General features: G+C 45.8%; 1 protein-coding gene across 2 annotated transcripts in view; it reads left to right on the top strand.

Annotated features, from left to right (window-relative positions):
- Positions 1-17,010, top strand: part of PAX7 (paired box 7) — a 152,329-nt gene extending 135,319 nt beyond the window's left edge. For both annotated transcript variants that reach the window (XM_027842803.1, XM_027842802.1), the window contains exons 8-9: positions 7,854-8,100; positions 16,895-17,010. In XM_027842803.1, coding sequence (XP_027698604.1) covers positions 7,854-8,100; positions 16,895-17,010 — 363 coding nt within the window. The remainder of the gene's footprint in view (positions 1-7,853; positions 8,101-16,894) is intronic.
- The last annotated feature ends 2,012 nt before the right edge of the window (positions 17,011-19,022 follow it).

The following is a 19,022-nucleotide window of genomic DNA, read 5'->3' as shown; positions in this document are numbered from 1 at the left end:
AAGGAAGGAAGGAAGGAAGGAAGGAAGGAAGGAAGGAAGGAAGGAAATGAAGGAAGGAAAGGAGGAAGGAAGGGAGGGAGGGAAGAAGGAAGGAAGGGAGGAAGGAAGGAAGGAAGGAAGGAAATGAAGGAAGGAAAGGAGGAAGGAAGGGAGGGAGGGAAGAAGGAAGGAAGGAAGGAAGAAAGAAAGAAAGGAAGGAAGGAAGGAAGGAAGGAAGGAAAGCCTTTCCAAGGTCTAACCTGGATTCTCACCCAATTCTGCCCCATCACCCCCAGCCCCCACTGCCCTGGAAGCCATATTGTTTCTTACAATGTGGTCTTCAGTAGAGAGCTTTGGGCCATTCATATTTCTATTTTGTCTTTTTTCCCCCAGTGCCTGGCACACAATAGACCCTTAATAAAGACATGTTCATATTGTTACAACCCAAACTGTTTCTTACCGAGAACTTTCCATTTTCCAAATGCTTTTCTGGCCTTCAGTGTTATTCTCCACCTCATCTGCTTGCTGGAGGAGGGGGAGGTCTCATCGTTATACCATGGTGGTAACAGAACCCAGCAGGTGGTCTGTAAACCCAGAGCTCCAGAAAGATTCAGACAATAAAGCATGAGAATCTTTGAAGTGTAACAACCCCAGATATCCTGCCAGACTCAGTAAATAATTGTCAAGCATCTACTATGTATAAGCCAATTGGAATAAAATGGGCTAGTTGCTGCTGATAATAATGACAATGATGATGATGATGATCATGATTCAACAGAACTTTGTTAAGTGTCTGCGTGCAGGCACTTTTTAAGCACTGATGGCACAAAGGCAAAATCAGTTGATCCCTATCCTCAAGGAACTTACAATCTACTATATGTAGTAGTAGTGGTAGTAGTAGTAGTAGTAGCAGTAGTAGTAGTAGTAGTGGTGGTGGTGGTGGTACTATGTTAAGTTCCTCCAGAATAGAACTTGTTTCATTCTTTTGATTTTTACCCCTGGCACCTAGTACACAGTACCTGAAAAATAGTTGGCCCTTAATAAATGCTTGTTGCTTGATTAAGCTTATGTCCTAATACCACAAACATAGTCATTTCATCCACCTGTGCAATATAGTGCATAGAACATTTAACATAAAAAGAAACATGAGACAGCAACATGTCCTGGTGCCATTTATGCCTGAGCCCTATTGAAAAAGATGAGACTGAGATAATGATATGTGTTTGGATGTATGTGTACATAGAACATAGCTCTTCATGGTTATAAAGGAGGGGGAGAGTTAGGAGAGGAACTGGATGACTCCCCCCCCCACCATGGGAAGGGAACCCGAGAAACAGGTGATAACAGCTCCCAATTCTCTAGCATGATCATATTAACAAAGTACTTTCTTCACCACAGCCCTGGGAGGAAGTAGGAAGTAAAGATATTAGTCCTTGTAGGCATTTATTTGGCACTCAAAGGGTTCCAAAGTGCTTTGCCTTCAGGCTTTCATTAAATCTTCACAGTAGCCCCATGAAGTCAGTAATGCAAATATTAATATCTCTTTTTAACAGAAGGTCGGGGAAAGGAAGTGACTTGCCCAGGGACACACAGCTAGTAAGCAACAAAGCCAGGTTGAAGGCAGATCTCGTGTACCTTGAGATTATAAGTAAGAAAGGAAGGCAAAGGAACCCAGGTCTTCTGGGTTTAGGGGGCAGCATTTCATTAGCATGGGCTCAACCATAACGATTCTAACTTGGAGGTGGATACCATCACTGCTCCCTCTGCTCCGCCCCCAGCCTCCACCTCTCTGGGGAGGGAAGCACACCTCCCTTCCAGCAAAACCCCTCCCTCAGCAACATGTGAATGGAACTGCCCTGGGTTCCATCCATGTTGCATCAAAGGACACAGATTCTCACCAACAACCTTTGTGGGGAAAGGAAAGAGAGACACTTTGCAGATTAGGAAACTGAGGACAGTAGCAGAGCCAGGGAAAACTCACCTGGTCTTCAACATGGTTTCCAAACTTTATGAGCAACCAAGATAAGGAAAGGCCATGTAGGGACTTTCCCCTAAAATCCACACTTCTTCTTAACTTCTCTATTACTATGGAGTGGACCACCATCCTTCCAGTCCCCCAAGGTCACCACCTACCAATACGATCCTCAGCTCCTCTCTTACTCACCCCATCCAATCAGTTATGAAATCCTTTCCTTTTTACCTCCATGAAATTTCTTGCATTTTTCCCCTTCTCTCAATTCACCCAGATGCTTGTAGGTCAAGCCCTTATCACACCTCACCTGGATTGTGGCAGTAGCATCCCCCTTTGTCTCTCTCCTCTCTCCTCATCCTCTTTTATAGCTGCCAAAATGATCTTCCTAAAGCACAATTCTGACAGCATCAGTCCCCTACTCAAGAAATTCCAGTATTCCCAGTGCCATAGACTTAAATATAAATTCCTCTGTTTGGCATTTAAACCTGACTCTAACCTACCATTATTACAAATTATTCCCCTTCAAACACTCTACAAGTCTTCTTACTATTCCTCATGACATGTCATGTGTCACGCATGATGCTTCATTTCCCATCACTATGCCTTTATACTGGCTGTCACCCATGCCTGGTATGCACTGCTTCTTCCCTCTACTTTTTAGAATCCTTAATTTCATTCAAGATTCGGCTCAGTCACTACCTTCTGCAGGAAGCCCTTTCTGGTTCCCCTAAGCTTCTTGTGTTGTATGCATTTTATACTGTTGTCCTTCAGATATTTTTCAGTCATGTCTGACTCTTCCTGACCCCATTTGGGGTTTTCTTGGCAGACACTAGAGTGGGTTGCCATTTCCTTCTCTAGCTCATTTTACAGCTGAGGAGACTGAGGCAAATGGGGTTCAGTGACTTGCCCAGGGTCACACAGTTAGTTCATGTCTGAAGCTGGGTTTGAACTCAGGAAGAGTAGTCTTCCTGACTCCAGACACAGTGCTCTATGCACTATGGCGCCCCCTAGTCCCCTTTTTGTATAGTGCTTTCTAAGTTCATGGATTGCCTCCCCCATAGAATAGAATTTCCTTGAGGGCCAGGTCTGTTTCACTTTTGTTTTGTAGTCTCTGCACCTAGAACAATGCCTGGCACTGAGTAGGTGCTTAATAAGGGCTTGTTCGTAGGTTGGCTGACAGATATAATTCACTACCCTCGCCTCATCTAACAGATGAGGAAACTGAGCCCAAGACGGATTGACTTGTCCCAGGCCAAGTGGTAAAGTCAGGATTCAAACTCAGGTTCTCAGACTCCCACCCCAGTGCCCTCTGCCTGTCTCTATTCCTTTCCTTCAGGAAGGTTGGGGTCAGACCTTCCATCCCACAAGTCACACCGCTCTCCCCTACTCCCTCTCACACACAGCCTCATACACACATATACCCCTATTCCCCATTCCAGCTTGAAGCAGCCCCGTTAATCACGATCCCTGCAGTGCCTAAAGTGGCCCTGCCCCCTCCCCTCAGCTGCATTGCCCACCCCCTCCCCGTCCCCTCCTCCCAGTCCCAGTGTCCCGCATACCCTCCCTCCAGTAAACCCCGCCACGGAGCCCTGATGGTAGAGATGGCCCCACCTAATTGGGAGGCGAGCTCCCAAAGCTCCACTCGGTTATCACAGAGGGTGCAGATCTCCCCAGCTCAGGCACCTCGGCCACAGGCCCTGAGGGCCAGCTCAGAGACGGAGGGAATTAATTACATTTTCTCCGTCTCCTTCTTTTAAAGTATGGGAAAGTGATGGAACGACCGGAGAAGGGAGGGGGGAGGAAAAAGAAGGGGGGATGAGGAGGAGGTGGAAATGGGATCTGGAGGTGGAGGCTGGAGTGGGAGCCAGTGCAGCCTCGTGGAAGGAGTATCAGAGTTGGGGTCCAAAGTTGTGGGTTGGAGTCCCCCCTTCTGCTACTTCCTAGTTCTATGACCTTACTTCCCCTTCTCTGGGCCTCAGTTTTCCCTACTGTAAAAGGAAGAGATTAGCCTAGGAGATCTCTAAGGTCCCTTGTGACTCTAAAAATCAGTGATTCTGAGAGGTAATGGAGGAAAGGTTAGATTTAGCTCTGAAAGCACCTTCTCTGTTATTACAGGCCCATGACACACTCGGCCCCTTCCTTCCCCATCCCCAGCCCCCATTCCCCACTAACAAACAAGTTTCTAACTGGCGGAAATGAGGGCACTCATTGATTTACCCTGACGATGAAGCTGGGACTGATTTGGAGCAGAGGAGGTTGGGGTTGGGGGCGGGGGCAATGAATGAGCAAAGGAGGGGAAGGGATGCCTGTCAATCATTATGATGGGCAGCCTGGAGATTTGCCTTCAGATAAAATCTTACAGATGTGGAAAGGATATTGATTTTGAGTTAGCATCGGTAATGTACCAAGAAGTAATACATTAGACAAAAGCAAGGTCACCAAAAAAAAAAATAAGGAAGAAAGGGAGGGAGGAAGAGAACCCACCCTATAGAGGACTTTGCATTCTTAAGAGCGGGGGATTATCACATCAGACCTTGACTTCCTTAAGTTCAAAAGTTTGCTCGCTGCAAACTTAGACCCCAGACCTAGGAGAGACCTTTTCCTGACTTTAGAGAAAAGAGGATCCTGAGCAGGTACCGACTTCCTGCGGCTGGAGGAGAGGGGCAAAGCCAAGAATAGTGGACACAGCTGCTTTCCTCCTCTCTGACCCACTTCTCTCTGGTATTTGAGATTCAGGTTGGATCAACCAGTCAGGTTACCCTTCCTTGCCTGTTCCCTATTGCAAAGGTCAGGCTATAGCTAGCTGGAAGAGGTGTGTGATTTTCACATAGATGACCTTAGAACAGAAGAATGGGACATAGAATGATGGAATTGGGAAGAGCCTTAGAACATTGAATGTCAGAGTTGGGAGGGCCCTAGAACACAGAATGTCAGAGCAGGGAGGGTCCTTAGAACCCAGGATGTCAGAACTAGGAGGATCCTTAAGACCATAGAATCATAGACTACCAGAGTGGAAAGGGACCCAGAAGTTATCTGCCCAACCTGAATAGGAATCTTTTCTATAATCTCTACCCCCAAAGCAGTTACCTAGACTCTGCTTGAAGACACTTAGTAAAGGGGAAACCACTACATCCCAGGGCAGGTCATTCTGAAACTTTTGGACAGCTCTAATTATTAGGAAGTTGATCCTAACATAAAGCCTAACTCCTCCTTTCTGGAAATTCTACCTCTTCTTTGTCATTCTTACTTCTGAGGCTAAGCAGAATAAGTCTAATCCCTTTGCTAATTTGAGTTAACTTCCAACATTTATTAAGTGCCTACTGAGTGCCAGGAGCTATGCTATGTGCTGGAGATAAAAATATTTTTAAAATGACTCAGTTCTTGCCTTCAAGGAGCTTCCATTCACCCAGATGGACATAACGCACATACCTAAGAATAATACAAGTTAACATCAGCACTATTAGTGAGTCTTCTTCAGGTTCAGTCATCCAACCAGTACAGAATCATAACATGAAGAGTATCTGGTTGACATCCTCCCTTACTCCAGAAAGAGAATGCTGGAGACTACTAGTCACTTTGCTGAAATTTAGGTATCACATCTATGGCATTACCCCACTCTACCAGTCCAAAAGATGTCAAAAAGGGAAATGAAGCTATTTTGGCATGATCTGTTCTCAATGAGGCTATGCTAATTCTTAGCGATCACTGTTCCTCTTTCTAAATACTGACAAACCATCCTTTCAATAATAAGTTTTAGAATTTTGCCTGGAACTGGATTCAAGCTCAATTAAAGCCAGAAGGGACCTTTGAACATAGAATAAATGTCAGAGTTATAAGAGAGGATAGAACATAGAATGTTAGAATATTGATTTTCAAAGCTGAGAGATACTTTAGAAATCACTGATGAATGAATAAAAGAAATACATTTATTAAGTGCTTACTTAAGCCAAGGGCTGTGCTACAGTCTGGGTATGTAAACAGAAAAATGCAGACAGTCCCTGGTCTCAAGGAGCTCACACCCTAATTGGAGGAAACAACTCAGAGTAGAATGGATGGATGAAGAGGCCTGGAAGCCCTAAGGTTTCTATAGCAGGATGAAGGGCAAGGCTCAGGGGGTTTCCTATTGTAGTCATAGATCAGATGACAGTGCCCAGGGATCTGGAGGGCACAGAGACAGAGCAGATGGTAAGACCTACAGGACCTCAGAATGTAACAGCGGGGTGGTAGAGAGAGGATATTGATTTTGAGTTAACATTGTTAATGTACCGAGAAGTAATACATTAAACAAAAGCAAGGTCACTGAAGGGGAGAAAAAAGGAGAAAATTAAAAGAGGTTAGATGGTCATCCATCTCACCAGAAGGAACAGAATTGTTGACTCCTACCTCATTCAAATAATTTGAGTAGACCAGCCCCTTTGTTTTACAGATGGGGAAACTGAGGCCCACAGAAGTGAAGTTATTTGACATTTTAAAGCCCTATGTAAACGCCAGGTGTGAGCATGCTGACTGTCCAAGATCACATAGCTTATGAGAAATCTCTTACCTATGACATGGGCTGTTAACTCCAGTAAGCCCTCAGTAGAGTTTCCTATTTGATAGTTCCACACATCCTGTACTCATTCTCACCTCCTCACTTTTGTCTACGTTATTTCACATTTACACAGTGCATTGAAATTCACAAAGCATTTTCCTCGCAATATCCCTGTGAAGTAGGCACTGTAGCTATTATTCCCCTCATTTTCAGATGAGGAAACTGAGGCTCAGAGACGTTAAGTAACTTGCCTGGAGTCACATGGCTAGGAAGTGTCAGAGACAAGATTCAGACTTCCTGACTCCCAGTCTAACACTCTATCCACTACTCCACACTGTCCCCCCATTCCTTTTAACCCCATCAGCTATCCCATAGAGATATGCCTGATTATGAGGAGTCAACCAGAGAGAATAAGGATGATCCCCCTGTGCCCTGGCCGTACTGTTCAGTTCAAAAAGCCAACTTGGTTTGAGTGGATAGAGTGTTGGGTTTACAATTGGAAAGACCCAAGTGTGAGTCCTGCCTCAAAAACTCACATGTGGTCAAGTCACCTTCTGTTACCATGAGCACCATCACTATCACCACCACAGTTGTTGTCAACTCGCCTTCATCATTACCGTGAGCCCCAGAGCCACCATCACCATCACCCTTACCATCATTACTGTCACTATCATGGTCTCTGAGATCAGCAGTATCGTCCCCACCACCATCACCATCACTGTCTCCACCACTACCACGATCACTTTCCCAATCACCATGGTCACTATAGCCATCAACAGCATAAAAAAAATGATTACTACTAATAATATAAAAATAAGTGTCAATATGGCATAGGAGATAGGACTTGGATTCAGGTAGATTGGGATTCAAATGTAACTTTTGATACTTAGGAACTTTGGGTGACTCTGGTCGAATCACTAAGCCACAGTTTTCTCATCTGTAAAATGGGAATAATACCTGTAATACCTCCCTGGTGCCATTGTTAGGAAACTAAAATGAGCCCACATATATAAATCACTTAGAAAACCTTAATGAGTCATATAAATATCAGTTCTTTTATTACCATCATCACCACCAGTAGGACCTCAAGACCCCTACCACAGTCACCATCATTCTTATGATAAGTGAATAGGAGAGAGAAGAAGGCATTTCAAGAAGGAGGGATAGAAGTAGAAAATGACAGAAGACATCTATGCATATCTCAGAGGCCATTTGGGTTCTCATGCCCTGATTGCTGACTTTTGCCATATAGGGTATTTGGAAGCACCATACCAGATCTCTGGGACCTATAGCTGATTCCCTGTGATATTAGTAAGTTTCACGGGCCCCCTTCATGTCTCCACTCATTCTCAAGCTTTCTTTCCCTTTCAGGTGATGAGCATCCTGAGCAACCCAAGTGGGGTACCCCCCCAGCCACAGGCCGACTTCTCCATCTCCCCACTGCATGGGGGTCTGGATACCGCCAACTCCATCTCAGCCAGCTGCAGCCAGCGCAGTGATTCTATCAAGTCGGTGGACAGCCTCCCCACTTCGCAGTCCTACTGCCCCCCCACCTACAGCACCACTGGCTACAGTGTGGACCCTGTGGCTGGCTACCAGTATGGCCAGTATGGACAGAGTGAGTGCTTCTCTTCTCCCTCTCTGCCTATTACTCCAGTCCCTGACTTGGTGTGGGAGAAGTCGGGTACAGCCATGCCCCAGCATTCTACCCCCCATTTCCCTAAACCTAGGACCCCTTTAAAGGGGCAATTGCTACTATTAATTCATTCACTCATCCAAATATTCATTCATTCATTCACTCAATCATGAAACCATTCTTTCATTCATTTGTTCAGTCAACCATTCATTCATTTAAGAAATATTTATCAAGCATTTACTCTGTGTAAGGCCTCACACTGGGTAGGATGAGGGATAGAATGATACATAAAACATGGTCTTTGCCCTCCAGAACGCATCCTAGAGGATTTTTATAGATTTCACTCTTGTCTCCCCTCAGCCACCATCTTTTTATACTAGAGACCTCGTCTTCACCATCTGTCTTCACAGTCCGGCCATCTGACCCCATCCCCCTCATTTTTCCTTCAATCCTCTGGGTTTCTTGAGTTTCTGCGGCTGAATTTTCTCTGATCTTGAGGTATACTCCACTATACCCTACCCATCAGACCCATTTCAGGAACCACTAGGAGATGGGAGAGGCCGGGAGCGGAATGAGGATAGGGTCTGCTGCGGGTAATTTGGACTTGGAGTCAATGAATCCTAGCTGTGTGCCCTTGGCCAAGTCCCTTCCCTCCTTTGGGTCTCAATTGAAAAGCATTGTGGCATTATGGGAAGAGCACTGGACTTGAAATCCTAGGAGCTGGGCTTGAGTCCCAGCTCTTTGTCGGTTGGGTAGCCTTGGGTGAAGAATAGTACAGTGGAAGACCGGAATTTAAGACCTGGCTTGTTGACTTAGCACATGCCTTTGGGCAGCAAGTGCTTTCCCTACTCAGGCCTCAGTTTCCTCATCCGGTAAAATGATGTGGTCTGATCTGGACCATTCACTTTACCTCTGAGCCCCAGTTTCTGGAAAGAGGGAACTTTCTGTAAAGCAGGAAGAAAAAAATCAATTTCCTGAGTTTATTGGAAAGGAAAGTACTTCATAAACTCAAAAGCATTATAGAAATGGGAATGATTATCCTTCTCTCCCCAGAGCCCCTGGCCCCCTCCCCATCCCTTCCCAGCCCAGGCAGCTTCACCTGCTGGTGTCAAACTAATCAGAACGACGTGTGGCAACCCAGGGAGACCCGCTGGGGTTAAAGGTGTATCCTTCTCCTGTGCCCCCTCCTTAACTTGTCCTCAATGACCCGGGACTGCACTTCTCTCCCCACCCCACCCCTCCAATTGTACACACACCCCACAACGCCCCTTTAATGTCCTTAATTTCTCTAGCTAAATGGGAACCGGCTGCCAGGGGATCAATAGCAGCTTTCGACCCCGGTTCTCCTGGGGGTGGGGGGGGTATGCCTGTGCTCCTATGGTTTTTCCAAGGGAGCTGGAGCGCCGACCCCCTGACCTTCCCTTTGCTCCCGGTCTGGGGGGGTGGGGTGGAGCGTGGAGCTGGACACATGTTAATGATAAAGATCCGAAACCAATTCCAAGAACGAGGACTGGCCCTGACGCCCCCGGCCCGGGTTAGTCACACCCCGTGTGTGCCCACAGACCAAGGCACAAAAAATAAAGCCCGGGTAGGAAATAAAATTAGCTCCCCTCCCCCCTTATTGGAGTGAGAGAGAGAGGAAGAAAGGATCCAGGGAGATCAAAAGGGAAAAGGATGCGGGCTGGGGAGAACGGGGAGCAGGGGAGAAAGGAGTGTTTGTTTGGTTTAGAGAAACCGCCTAGGGAAATGTGGGCCAGTACAGCCCCACTCTCCCCCCTCAATCCGGCCCCATTGTATTCATCCCATCTCTTGACAATCTTTCCCACTCCCGGTTTGTCGCCAGGAATGAGGTGGGGGGGGGGCCTTTCTACCTAATCCTTTTGAGCTCTAAATGGCCCCCTCATTCCTGGGCCTCGAAACTATAGAATACCAGGGCTGGATGGGCCCCTAGAACACAGACTATCAGAGTTATATGGCACCTTAAAACATAGAGTGATAGAGCTGGGAGAGACCTTAGAATGTCAGATCTGGGAGGAACCACAGAATTCGAGGTTGGGGGGAGAGGACTTAGAACCCAGATTGTCAGAGTTGTGAGAGCTCTTAGAACGTGTGGGATCTTGGACCGCAGAATGTCTGAGCTGGGAAGGACTTTAGGGCAGGACTGTCAGAACAGGAAAAAGTTAGAACCAAGAGAGGCCTTGTGGTCTGAAGAATGTGGAATGGCAAAGCTGAGGTAGCTTAGAACGGGGAACGACTGAGACTTCCAGAGAAGGGTCTTGCCCAAAGTCACACCACTGCTAGGTGGTGGAACTAAACCCACCCCACACCCACCCCCCAGCTTCGAGGGCAGCAGTTTCTTTCTTTTTTTTTTAATTAAAAAATTATCTATTTTTTGATAGATACTCAATAAACATCTGAAGTAACTTCCTTAGCACAGTACCTTGTCATTAGCGAGTGCTTAATTAACACTTTTCATTCAGGGGGCATACATCTGCATGTCTCCCCCCCAAAAAAAACAAGTTTGTTGATTGCTAACAGAAGGAAACAATGTCCTTTTAGTATGTCAGTCAATACTGACCATGGCTGGAGTTTCTTTGTCTCTAAATGTTCAGTTTGTTTACATGACTGTCAATCTCCAGTAAATGCTATTTCCACTATGCTCTAGCACCTTCCCTCCCGTGATTTTCCAATTTCAGTGAGGTCCCCAATCCCTCCAGGGGCTCCTCTGTCCCCGTGAGCTAAGTGAGCCCAAGTCTCTCATCCTGTCATACTCCTTCCCAGCCACAAGTTGAAGCACAGTCCAGTTCCAGAAGAGTGGCTCTTAGGAAAACAGCTGAGGCATCTTTTTTTTTTTTCAGAATTCCAAATCCTATAAGATCCCTATATTATCCCTGGTACACATTTTGAGGAAGTCTGAGGCAGGAATGCCCTCCTTCAGTCCTTTGTCATCTTTCCCACTCCAATCTTCACATCAACCTCCAATGCAAGCTGGGAATTTATCTTTCAGTCCAAAATCTGTTACCTTCTGAACCAGACTCTTCATTTTCCCCCAAGAAACAAACTGCTTAGGCCAGATGTGGTTTTCAAAGGGCTCTTCCAGCTCTGACATTCTGTGTTCTAAGGGTCCTCCCACCTCTGATATTCTGTGTTCAAAGGGCCCTCCTAGTTCTGACATTCTGTGTCCTAAAGGCCCTCCCAGCTCTGACATTTTGTGTACTGAAGTCTTTTTGTACACACATTCTCTTCCAGAATTCACATGTGTCCACAAACCCTTGCATGTGCTGGGGCAATATTCTAGCTAAGGTTGCTCCTCGTAATGCTGTCCCATTCTCTACCAGACACATACAGAGATGAGCTGTCCATCCATCTGTCCATCCATCCCTTCATTCCTCCGTCCTCCAGTTCCTAGGAAGTGAGTGGAGGTGGGGGGGGTGGAAGGGGGCGGATGCCAGATTAATATAGTCCTGGCGGTTCCCAAAGGCCAGGGCCGAGCTAATGGTGCTGCTGATAGAACGCAGAAGTGTGAAAAGAATTTTAATAGATATGACAAGTCTAATAAGAATTTGTGTCTAGAAGGGACCTCCTTTGGGGCCGGAGGCTGACGAGGCAGTGACGGCTCAGATTTGTTTACTCACTGGCATCGGCCCTCCGCATCTCCTGCCAACTCCTGATTAATCTAATTTGAGGCGTTTATAGTCAGGGAAAGAGGGAGAGGCAGAGGGAGAGACACATTGAGAGACAACGAGACAGAAAGAAGGTTTGACTGAGGTCCCTAATGAGGAATGTCACAGTCCTGCCCTTCCTGTCCCTCTCCTGTTGTCCCTGTCGAGGGGGAAACACACCACGGGTCCAGGATTAGTTGTCCTTCAACTTGGCCCGGGGTTTGGAAAAGTCTGTTGGTTGTCAGGTTCATCCAAGTGACTCCAGCTCAATCAACATGAATCCAGCAGCTCCTCTGGTCCCTCAGCTGGACCCGGAGGGTGCTGTCTGAGAGGGAAGAGAAGAATCAGTCAGAGTCAGGGTCCCTGCTCTATGGGAGTTCCCGTGAATCAAGCAGAGGAGAATATGAAAATATTCACTCATTCAAACAGTATTTCTTATGCACAACTGTGTTCAGAACATGGTGCTAAGTACTGTATGAATCAGGGAGAAGTAGATATGTAGAGAGGAATGTGGAAGACATTTAAAGCCTGGGAAAGAAAGCCAGGTAGGGGGTGGCTTAGTCTGGGAAAGCTTCCCCAAGCAAGCGTCTTGAGTAGGACTCAAAGGATTGGCTTAGTGGAGAAGGCAGGGGAGGGCAAGAGTTATTGTAGTTTCTCCTTTAGTTCCATCTGTGCCCTCCCCCCAGGCCTTCATATGATCTTGACCAGCTGGTTACTAGAAAGTTCTGGTCCTTGCTCAAACTCAACATGTCCAAAACTGAACTCAGAATCACAATCACAGAATTTCAGAGGTAGAAGTGACCTCAGTGAGCATCTAGTTCTGACCAAGAATCTCACTGCAACACATGGGTTACTTGGTCATCTGGCCTCTGCTTGAAGACCCCCTTCAGGGAGGGGGAACCCACCACCTCTTGAGGCAGTGCATCCCACTTGGGGGCAGCTTAATTGTTAGGGAGAGTTTTCTAACAGCTAGCCTCAGTGTGCCTGTCTGTGGGTTCAACCTGGTTCTGCCCTCTGATGAGAAGAACAAATCAAATCCCTCTTGAATATGACAGTTTTTGAGTTCTTTAAGATAGTTCTCATGACCCCACCCTAAGCCTTCCTGGTTACTTCCATCAATCCTCCTATGGCATAAATTCAAGGCCTTGCATTGTCCTACAGATGTCTTCCTCAGGACATTCACTCTCCGACTTATCAAAGTCCTTCCTAAAATGTGGTGCCCAGAACTGACCATAATAGGTCCATATGTGGCTTGACCAAGGCAAGGTATAGTTGAGACTCCTGGAAGCCCTCCCCCTCTGAATACAGCCCAGGGCCACCCAAGATTTTTTTTAACCTATTGACTCATAATGACCTTGGAGTCCTCTAAAATCCTCAGACCTTTTTCAGACAAACTGCTGTCTAGTCATGTCTCCTCCATCTTGTAATTGTCGAATAAATATCTTGAACCCAGAGTCAGGACTTTTTATTTCTGCCTATCAGATTTTGTTTTGTTCAGTTCAACCCTAAACTCTAGCCTCTTAAGAACTTTGGGGATCTGATTCTCCCAGCCATTGTGTTGGTTCTCCCTCCCAGCTTTGTTGCAAATGCAGATTTGAACAGCATATGATCTATGCCTTTATCCAAGCCATTGGACTCCACAAGGCAAGCACAAATCCCTGGGACACTCCACTGGTGACTCCATGCCTAGTTTCAGCAGAAGTACTAATGAGTATTCTGAACCCAGCCATTGAACCAGGTCCAAATTTAGCTACTGTCATTTAGCCCCCATTGATCCATTTTCCCCCAACAATAACACAATGCTTAGTCAAATACTTTGCTAAAATATCTACAGCATAACTCTGATTTACCAGTAACTCTGGCAAAAAGGAAATAAGGTTATTTTGGAATGACCTGCTATGGATGATACCATGCTGGCTCTCTGTGATTATTATTCCCATTGCTGGATATTCATTAAACATCTTTTTAGAAATAATAGCTTCTTGAATTTTCCCTGGAATCAAAATCAAACTTACTGGTCTGCTCTCTTTCCTTTTTGCCTATCTCCAGTCCTGTGTTAACCCACACATTCTCTTTGTTGTTGTTCATTGTTTCAGTCATATCTTACTCTTTGTGGCCCCATTTGGGGTTTTCTTGGCAAAGTTACTAGAGTAGTTTGCCATTTCCTTCTCCAGCTTATTTCACAGATGAGGAAACTGAGGCAAACAGGGTGAAGTGACTTGCCTAGGGTCACACAGCTAATAAGTGTCTGAGGCTGGATTTGAACTCAGCAGACCTGCTGCTCTATCCACTGCACCACCTAGATGCCCCTATTCTCTATCTCTTCTTTAATCCTACAGTTTTCTCTATATTGGGATTTCTCTATATTGGGATTTGTTTGGTATGGAGATCTCTCAGATGAGAAAACTCCCTCTCCCAATGTAGGTCAGTGCCTTCTCTCCAACTTTTAGTCTTAGAGAGATGTCTGGAGCACTGAGAGAGTCAAGTGACTTATTAAAAGTCATACAGTTCTTATGTTTCAAAGGCATGATTTGAACCCAGATCTTCCTGGCTTGGAGGCTGGTGCTGTATTCAGAGCCTTTCCCTACATAGCTTTCATAAAACCATTTTTTGTCATCCTTAACCCTCTTCTCCAGCTGAAGCTCATCCTGACCTTTAGCTGTCCTGATACCATTTTACAGAACAGTGTTATGCTTTTGTTCTCATCAGCGGTTACTTGATTTTATGTCTATCTCTTCTTAAAATCTAAGGTTGGTTGATGAGTTCACTGTGCAACCACATCTATCTCTAGATTGTTGCTGGCTTTTTCCTTCCTCATCACAATTGTTTCCTTTTTGTTTCTTCAGAATATCAGATGATGACAATGACAATTTCTCATGCCTCTTCAGCCAACACCCCCCTATAAAATTTTGGTCCACCTGTTCCTATATCCTTCTGCTGAACCCTTTGAAATCTTCTCTTCCCAAAATCGAGAGTGCATGTCTGACCATGCCTAGCCTTTCTCTCCTCTATCACAAATTCTAGCAGGGAGTGATCACTCCCCTCCAATATTCCTGTCATTTCTATCCAAGCAACCAGTTTCTCCCTCTTGATGAGAATCAGATCTAGAATAGAATTTCTCCTTGTTGGTTCTTCCACATTTGGAAGGATGAAATGATCATTATTAAGGCCAGTCAAGAAGTTCTTCACTGTTCTACTTTTGACTAAGCTTTAGCAGATGTCTGGATCATAGAAGTCACTCATCTTTATTATTTCATGCCTCTGTACCAGGCTTGTGATCTGTTTCCTAAACTCCTCATCTATTTTCTCTTTCTGTCTTGATGGTTTATAGTAGACTCTAATGATAAAACCATTCTTGTTTGTTCCTCCTTGGATCTTTAAATAAATGCTCCCAACATGCCTCACCACTCTGATTCTTGGATTTCCTCACATAGTGTACTTTTTGGATATATAATGCTACCTCATTGCCTCCTCCCTACCCCCTACCTGTCCTCTTGCCTTTGAGTAAGGTACCTCCTCCTTGAAGAGCCACATTCCAGTCACTGGTCTCGTGCCAGCAAACATGTTATAACTATGAGACTTAGTCTGGGAACTCCTTGAGAGTGGGGATTGTCTTTTGCCTTTCTTTGTACCCCCAGCACTAAACATAGTGCCTGGCACGTTGTAGGCACTTAATAAATTCTAATTGACTGGCTGCAGTCAAATTTGCCTCCTTGCATCAGGACTCATAGTTAGTGTTACAGATTCTCTATACTTTGTGTATAGACATTCAAAGTCTTGGGATTTAATGGTTCTTTTTTTTTGGATTTCCACCTCCTATGAATATTTGGGTATTTTAAAAGATGAGAGGTAGCTTGGTACAATGCGAAGAACAGTGAATCTAGACCTGGGTTCAAATGCTGATTTCTGCCACCCGTGTGACCTTGAGCAAATCACTTAACCTCTGTTGACCTCAAGTTCTTGTCTGTAAAATATGGGGATTGAACTAAATGGCTCTGAAGTATCAACACCATGCTCATTCCTTTCTCTGGACTTTTACTCACATAGTACACTGTTTCTGGAGTACCTGTCAACCTTCCCTAAAGCTATCCAAGTCACACCCATCCTTCAAAGCCCTTTTGAGATGAGCTCTTTTCACCAGTGGTTTCACAACCACCCCAGCCACAAAGATCTCTCCTTCTGCGTTTCTACATCTCCCAATTGCCTCTTTGTATAGGCTGCCTTAAGAGTTCATTGTATCATTACTTAACTTTCCATGTGGGTGTATCTTGTCTCCTCAATCAAATTGTAAAGTTCTTGAGGGCAGAGACCCTATTATGGATTGTTGGGTTTTGGTTTTTGGGGGTTTTTTTGCATTCCCCATCACGCTTAGCACTGTGTTAAGCATGGATTATGGTTTCAATAAGCTTTTGCTGGATAGAGGACTGTAGGAGTAGATGGATGAATGGATGGATGGATGGATGGACAGACAGATAAACAGATGGACAGATGGATGGATGAGCAGATGGACAGACAGATGGATTGAATGATGGATGGATGGGATGGTCAGATGCTTGGATGCTTGGATGGATAGATGGTTGGTTGGAGTACAGAATCATACAGAATCTCCTCTATGCCATATTCAACAATTAGTTATTCAACCTTGACTGTAAGGCCTCTAGTGAAAAAGAGCTACTGCCTCCTGAGGTAACCTACTCCTCTTTTGGACAGGTTCCATTATTAGGACATTTTCCCTGACATCAAGCCTTCATCTACCTCTCTGCCAGTTCTATCCATTGTTCCTGGTTCTGCCTTCAGAGGTCAAGCAGAACAAGTCTAAATCCTTATCCATGTATTAGCTTTTCAAATATTATATGACATCTGTTATGTGCCATAGGTAAACTGGCAGAGGGACTACTGGATGGATGGAGAAATGGAGGAAGGGAGGAAGGCAGGGAGGAAGGGAAGAAGAGAGGGATGGATGAATGTAGAAATAGATAGATAGATGGAGATATGGAGGGAGAGGTGGTTGGTTGGAGAGACTGGAAAATGGAAGACTAGATCAATAGAAGGATAGAGATATAAGATTAGAATATCAATTGCTAAATATGTCTCTCTCCTTTTTTTTTTCTTAGCTGCTGTCGACTATCTGGCAAAGAACGTGAGCCTGTCCACACAACGTCGGATGAAATTGGGCGAGCACTCAGCTGTGCTGGGGCTCCTGCCTGTGGAAACGGGTCAAGCATACTAAAGCCCTAGGGCCCCCTATACCAGACCCTTGACTCCTACATCCCCACTATCCCTGCCAGCCTATCCTACACTCATCCCTGTGCCTCTCTGACCCCAAGTCCCAGACCATCCCCCTAGACCCACTGATGCATCCTCTGAGGAAGTGGGACCAGTAAGCCCCAGTCTGTTCCCATGCCACCACCCTCTGGCAAAAATCTGTGACCATAGACTATGAGGGAACACAATTACAGCCCCTCCGCCATCATCCCGTTCTGCCTCCCGATCCCAATCCTGATCCCAGCTGGATTACTGGACTGGTTTAATCCCCTGCCCCCACACTCAACCTTGCTTTAAGCACTGGGTAAAACCCAAGCTGAATTATGACTTCTATAAGATTTCTCTCTCACTCAAGGCCCTTCCCTTCCTTCAAATATATAGACTTTATAAATGCTTCCCATCACAGAGGGTGCAGCAGGCAAGACAGTTCCAAAGGGATAGGATCCTGGAGCTCTTGGTGTGAAGGAAAGAGCACTAGATTAGGAGTCAGAGTCCCTGGGTTCAAATCCTGACACTGCCACTTATGATCTATACGACTTTGGTCAAGTTAGTTCTACTCTCTGGGTCTCAGTTTCATCATCTGGAAAGTGAAGAACCAAAACCGGATGTCCTCTAAGATCCTCTTCTAGCTCCAAATCCCATGAACCTTTGGACCCCACATGAGAGTAAGGGGGTAACAAGTTAACTGTCCCCTAGGTGGCCCCCTGCCAGAGAGATAATGCCATTTGACCAGGAAGGGCTTGGGAGTGAAGAGAGAGGGCACCTAGACCCCAACTGGACATGCTGCTCTCTCTTTCCCAAGCTGATGACCTATGTGGATGAGCATGACCAAAACCAAAACCCTTTAACCTTTTCGACCATAGGACCTTGGCAAAGAGGTTAGGATGGGCTGATGGGATGGAGCCATCCAGTTCAGGAAGGAGACCTGGGCTGGTTATGGCTAATATGGGATGTTGGGGCATGCCCTATGCAGGGACAGGTGGTAGGGGGGCCAAGGAGAGACTTTGAGCCTAAAGGAAATACCTTTTGGAAACTTCAGTGGGCTTGCATCACTAGCAGTCCCATGGGGGCAGATGAGGCAAGTTCTGTTAGCTAACTATTCAGAAGGTGAAAGGCACTTAGGAGAGCAAGACTTTACTCAAGTCACTGGTACTTGGAGACTCTGTACCCAGAAGCTCTAAATGAGAAGTTAAGGGCTCTGGATTGAAGCTCTGAGCTCTCAGTTCTGTCCTTTCCCAAAGTTGGTTTGCTGATTTCTATGGGACCTCATCAGGAACAAAGAACACTTCAGCACCTCCAGAAGAGGGGGACCCTGCTTTCTTCAGGCCAAGCTGGACCTGATCAAGCAAGGGTGACTGACCACCTGGGCAGGTGCACAAAATACAGGAGACAGAGAAGGGAACCCAGGATTTTAGACGTATCTTCCCTCTTCTGGGGGTGGGGCAGGGAAGTAGGGCCAGAGATGGCACATGAGAAAATCCTAAGATCTTTTTCACTCTTGAATCTGCCTCATGAATCCAGTGGGCTTAGCTGAGGTCACACCTATGGCTGAAACCCTGGTCCTCAGCAGACTTCACCAATCCCATTTTTGGCAGGAGCTCCTACCTTTGCCCATAAAGATCCCTCCTGTTGCTCTCTTGATTCCTAGTGCCAGTCAAGAGTTGCCTTGCCTGTGGGGTTTGCCCTCCTGGGGCAGCTTAACAGGCATGAATGGGGGTTCTGACGTGATTAAAGATCCCTATGAAAGGGATTTTAAAAACTAACTCCTCAGCATCCATGCCAAGTCCTTTCCTTCCCTGGGCTCTTTGTTGAATGAATGGTGGCTGCCTGCTCCCTGAGGAAACCCATTCCCTGGTTTCTCTCAGCATTTCAGTTTGAAGGGGATGGGGTCCCTACCCAACCCTGAAGCAGCAATTTCCAATATGAAGAAGGTGGGGAGCCTAGAGGTCCACCATTCAAACATAGGAGCATCTCTGC

Source organism: Vombatus ursinus, unplaced genomic scaffold (assembly GCF_900497805.2).
Source record: "Vombatus ursinus unplaced genomic scaffold, bare-nosed wombat genome assembly UNPS02014884.1, whole genome shotgun sequence".
NCBI lineage: Eukaryota > Metazoa > Chordata > Mammalia > Diprotodontia > Vombatidae > Vombatus > Vombatus ursinus.
This window is presented reverse-complemented; position numbering and strand designations above follow the sequence as displayed.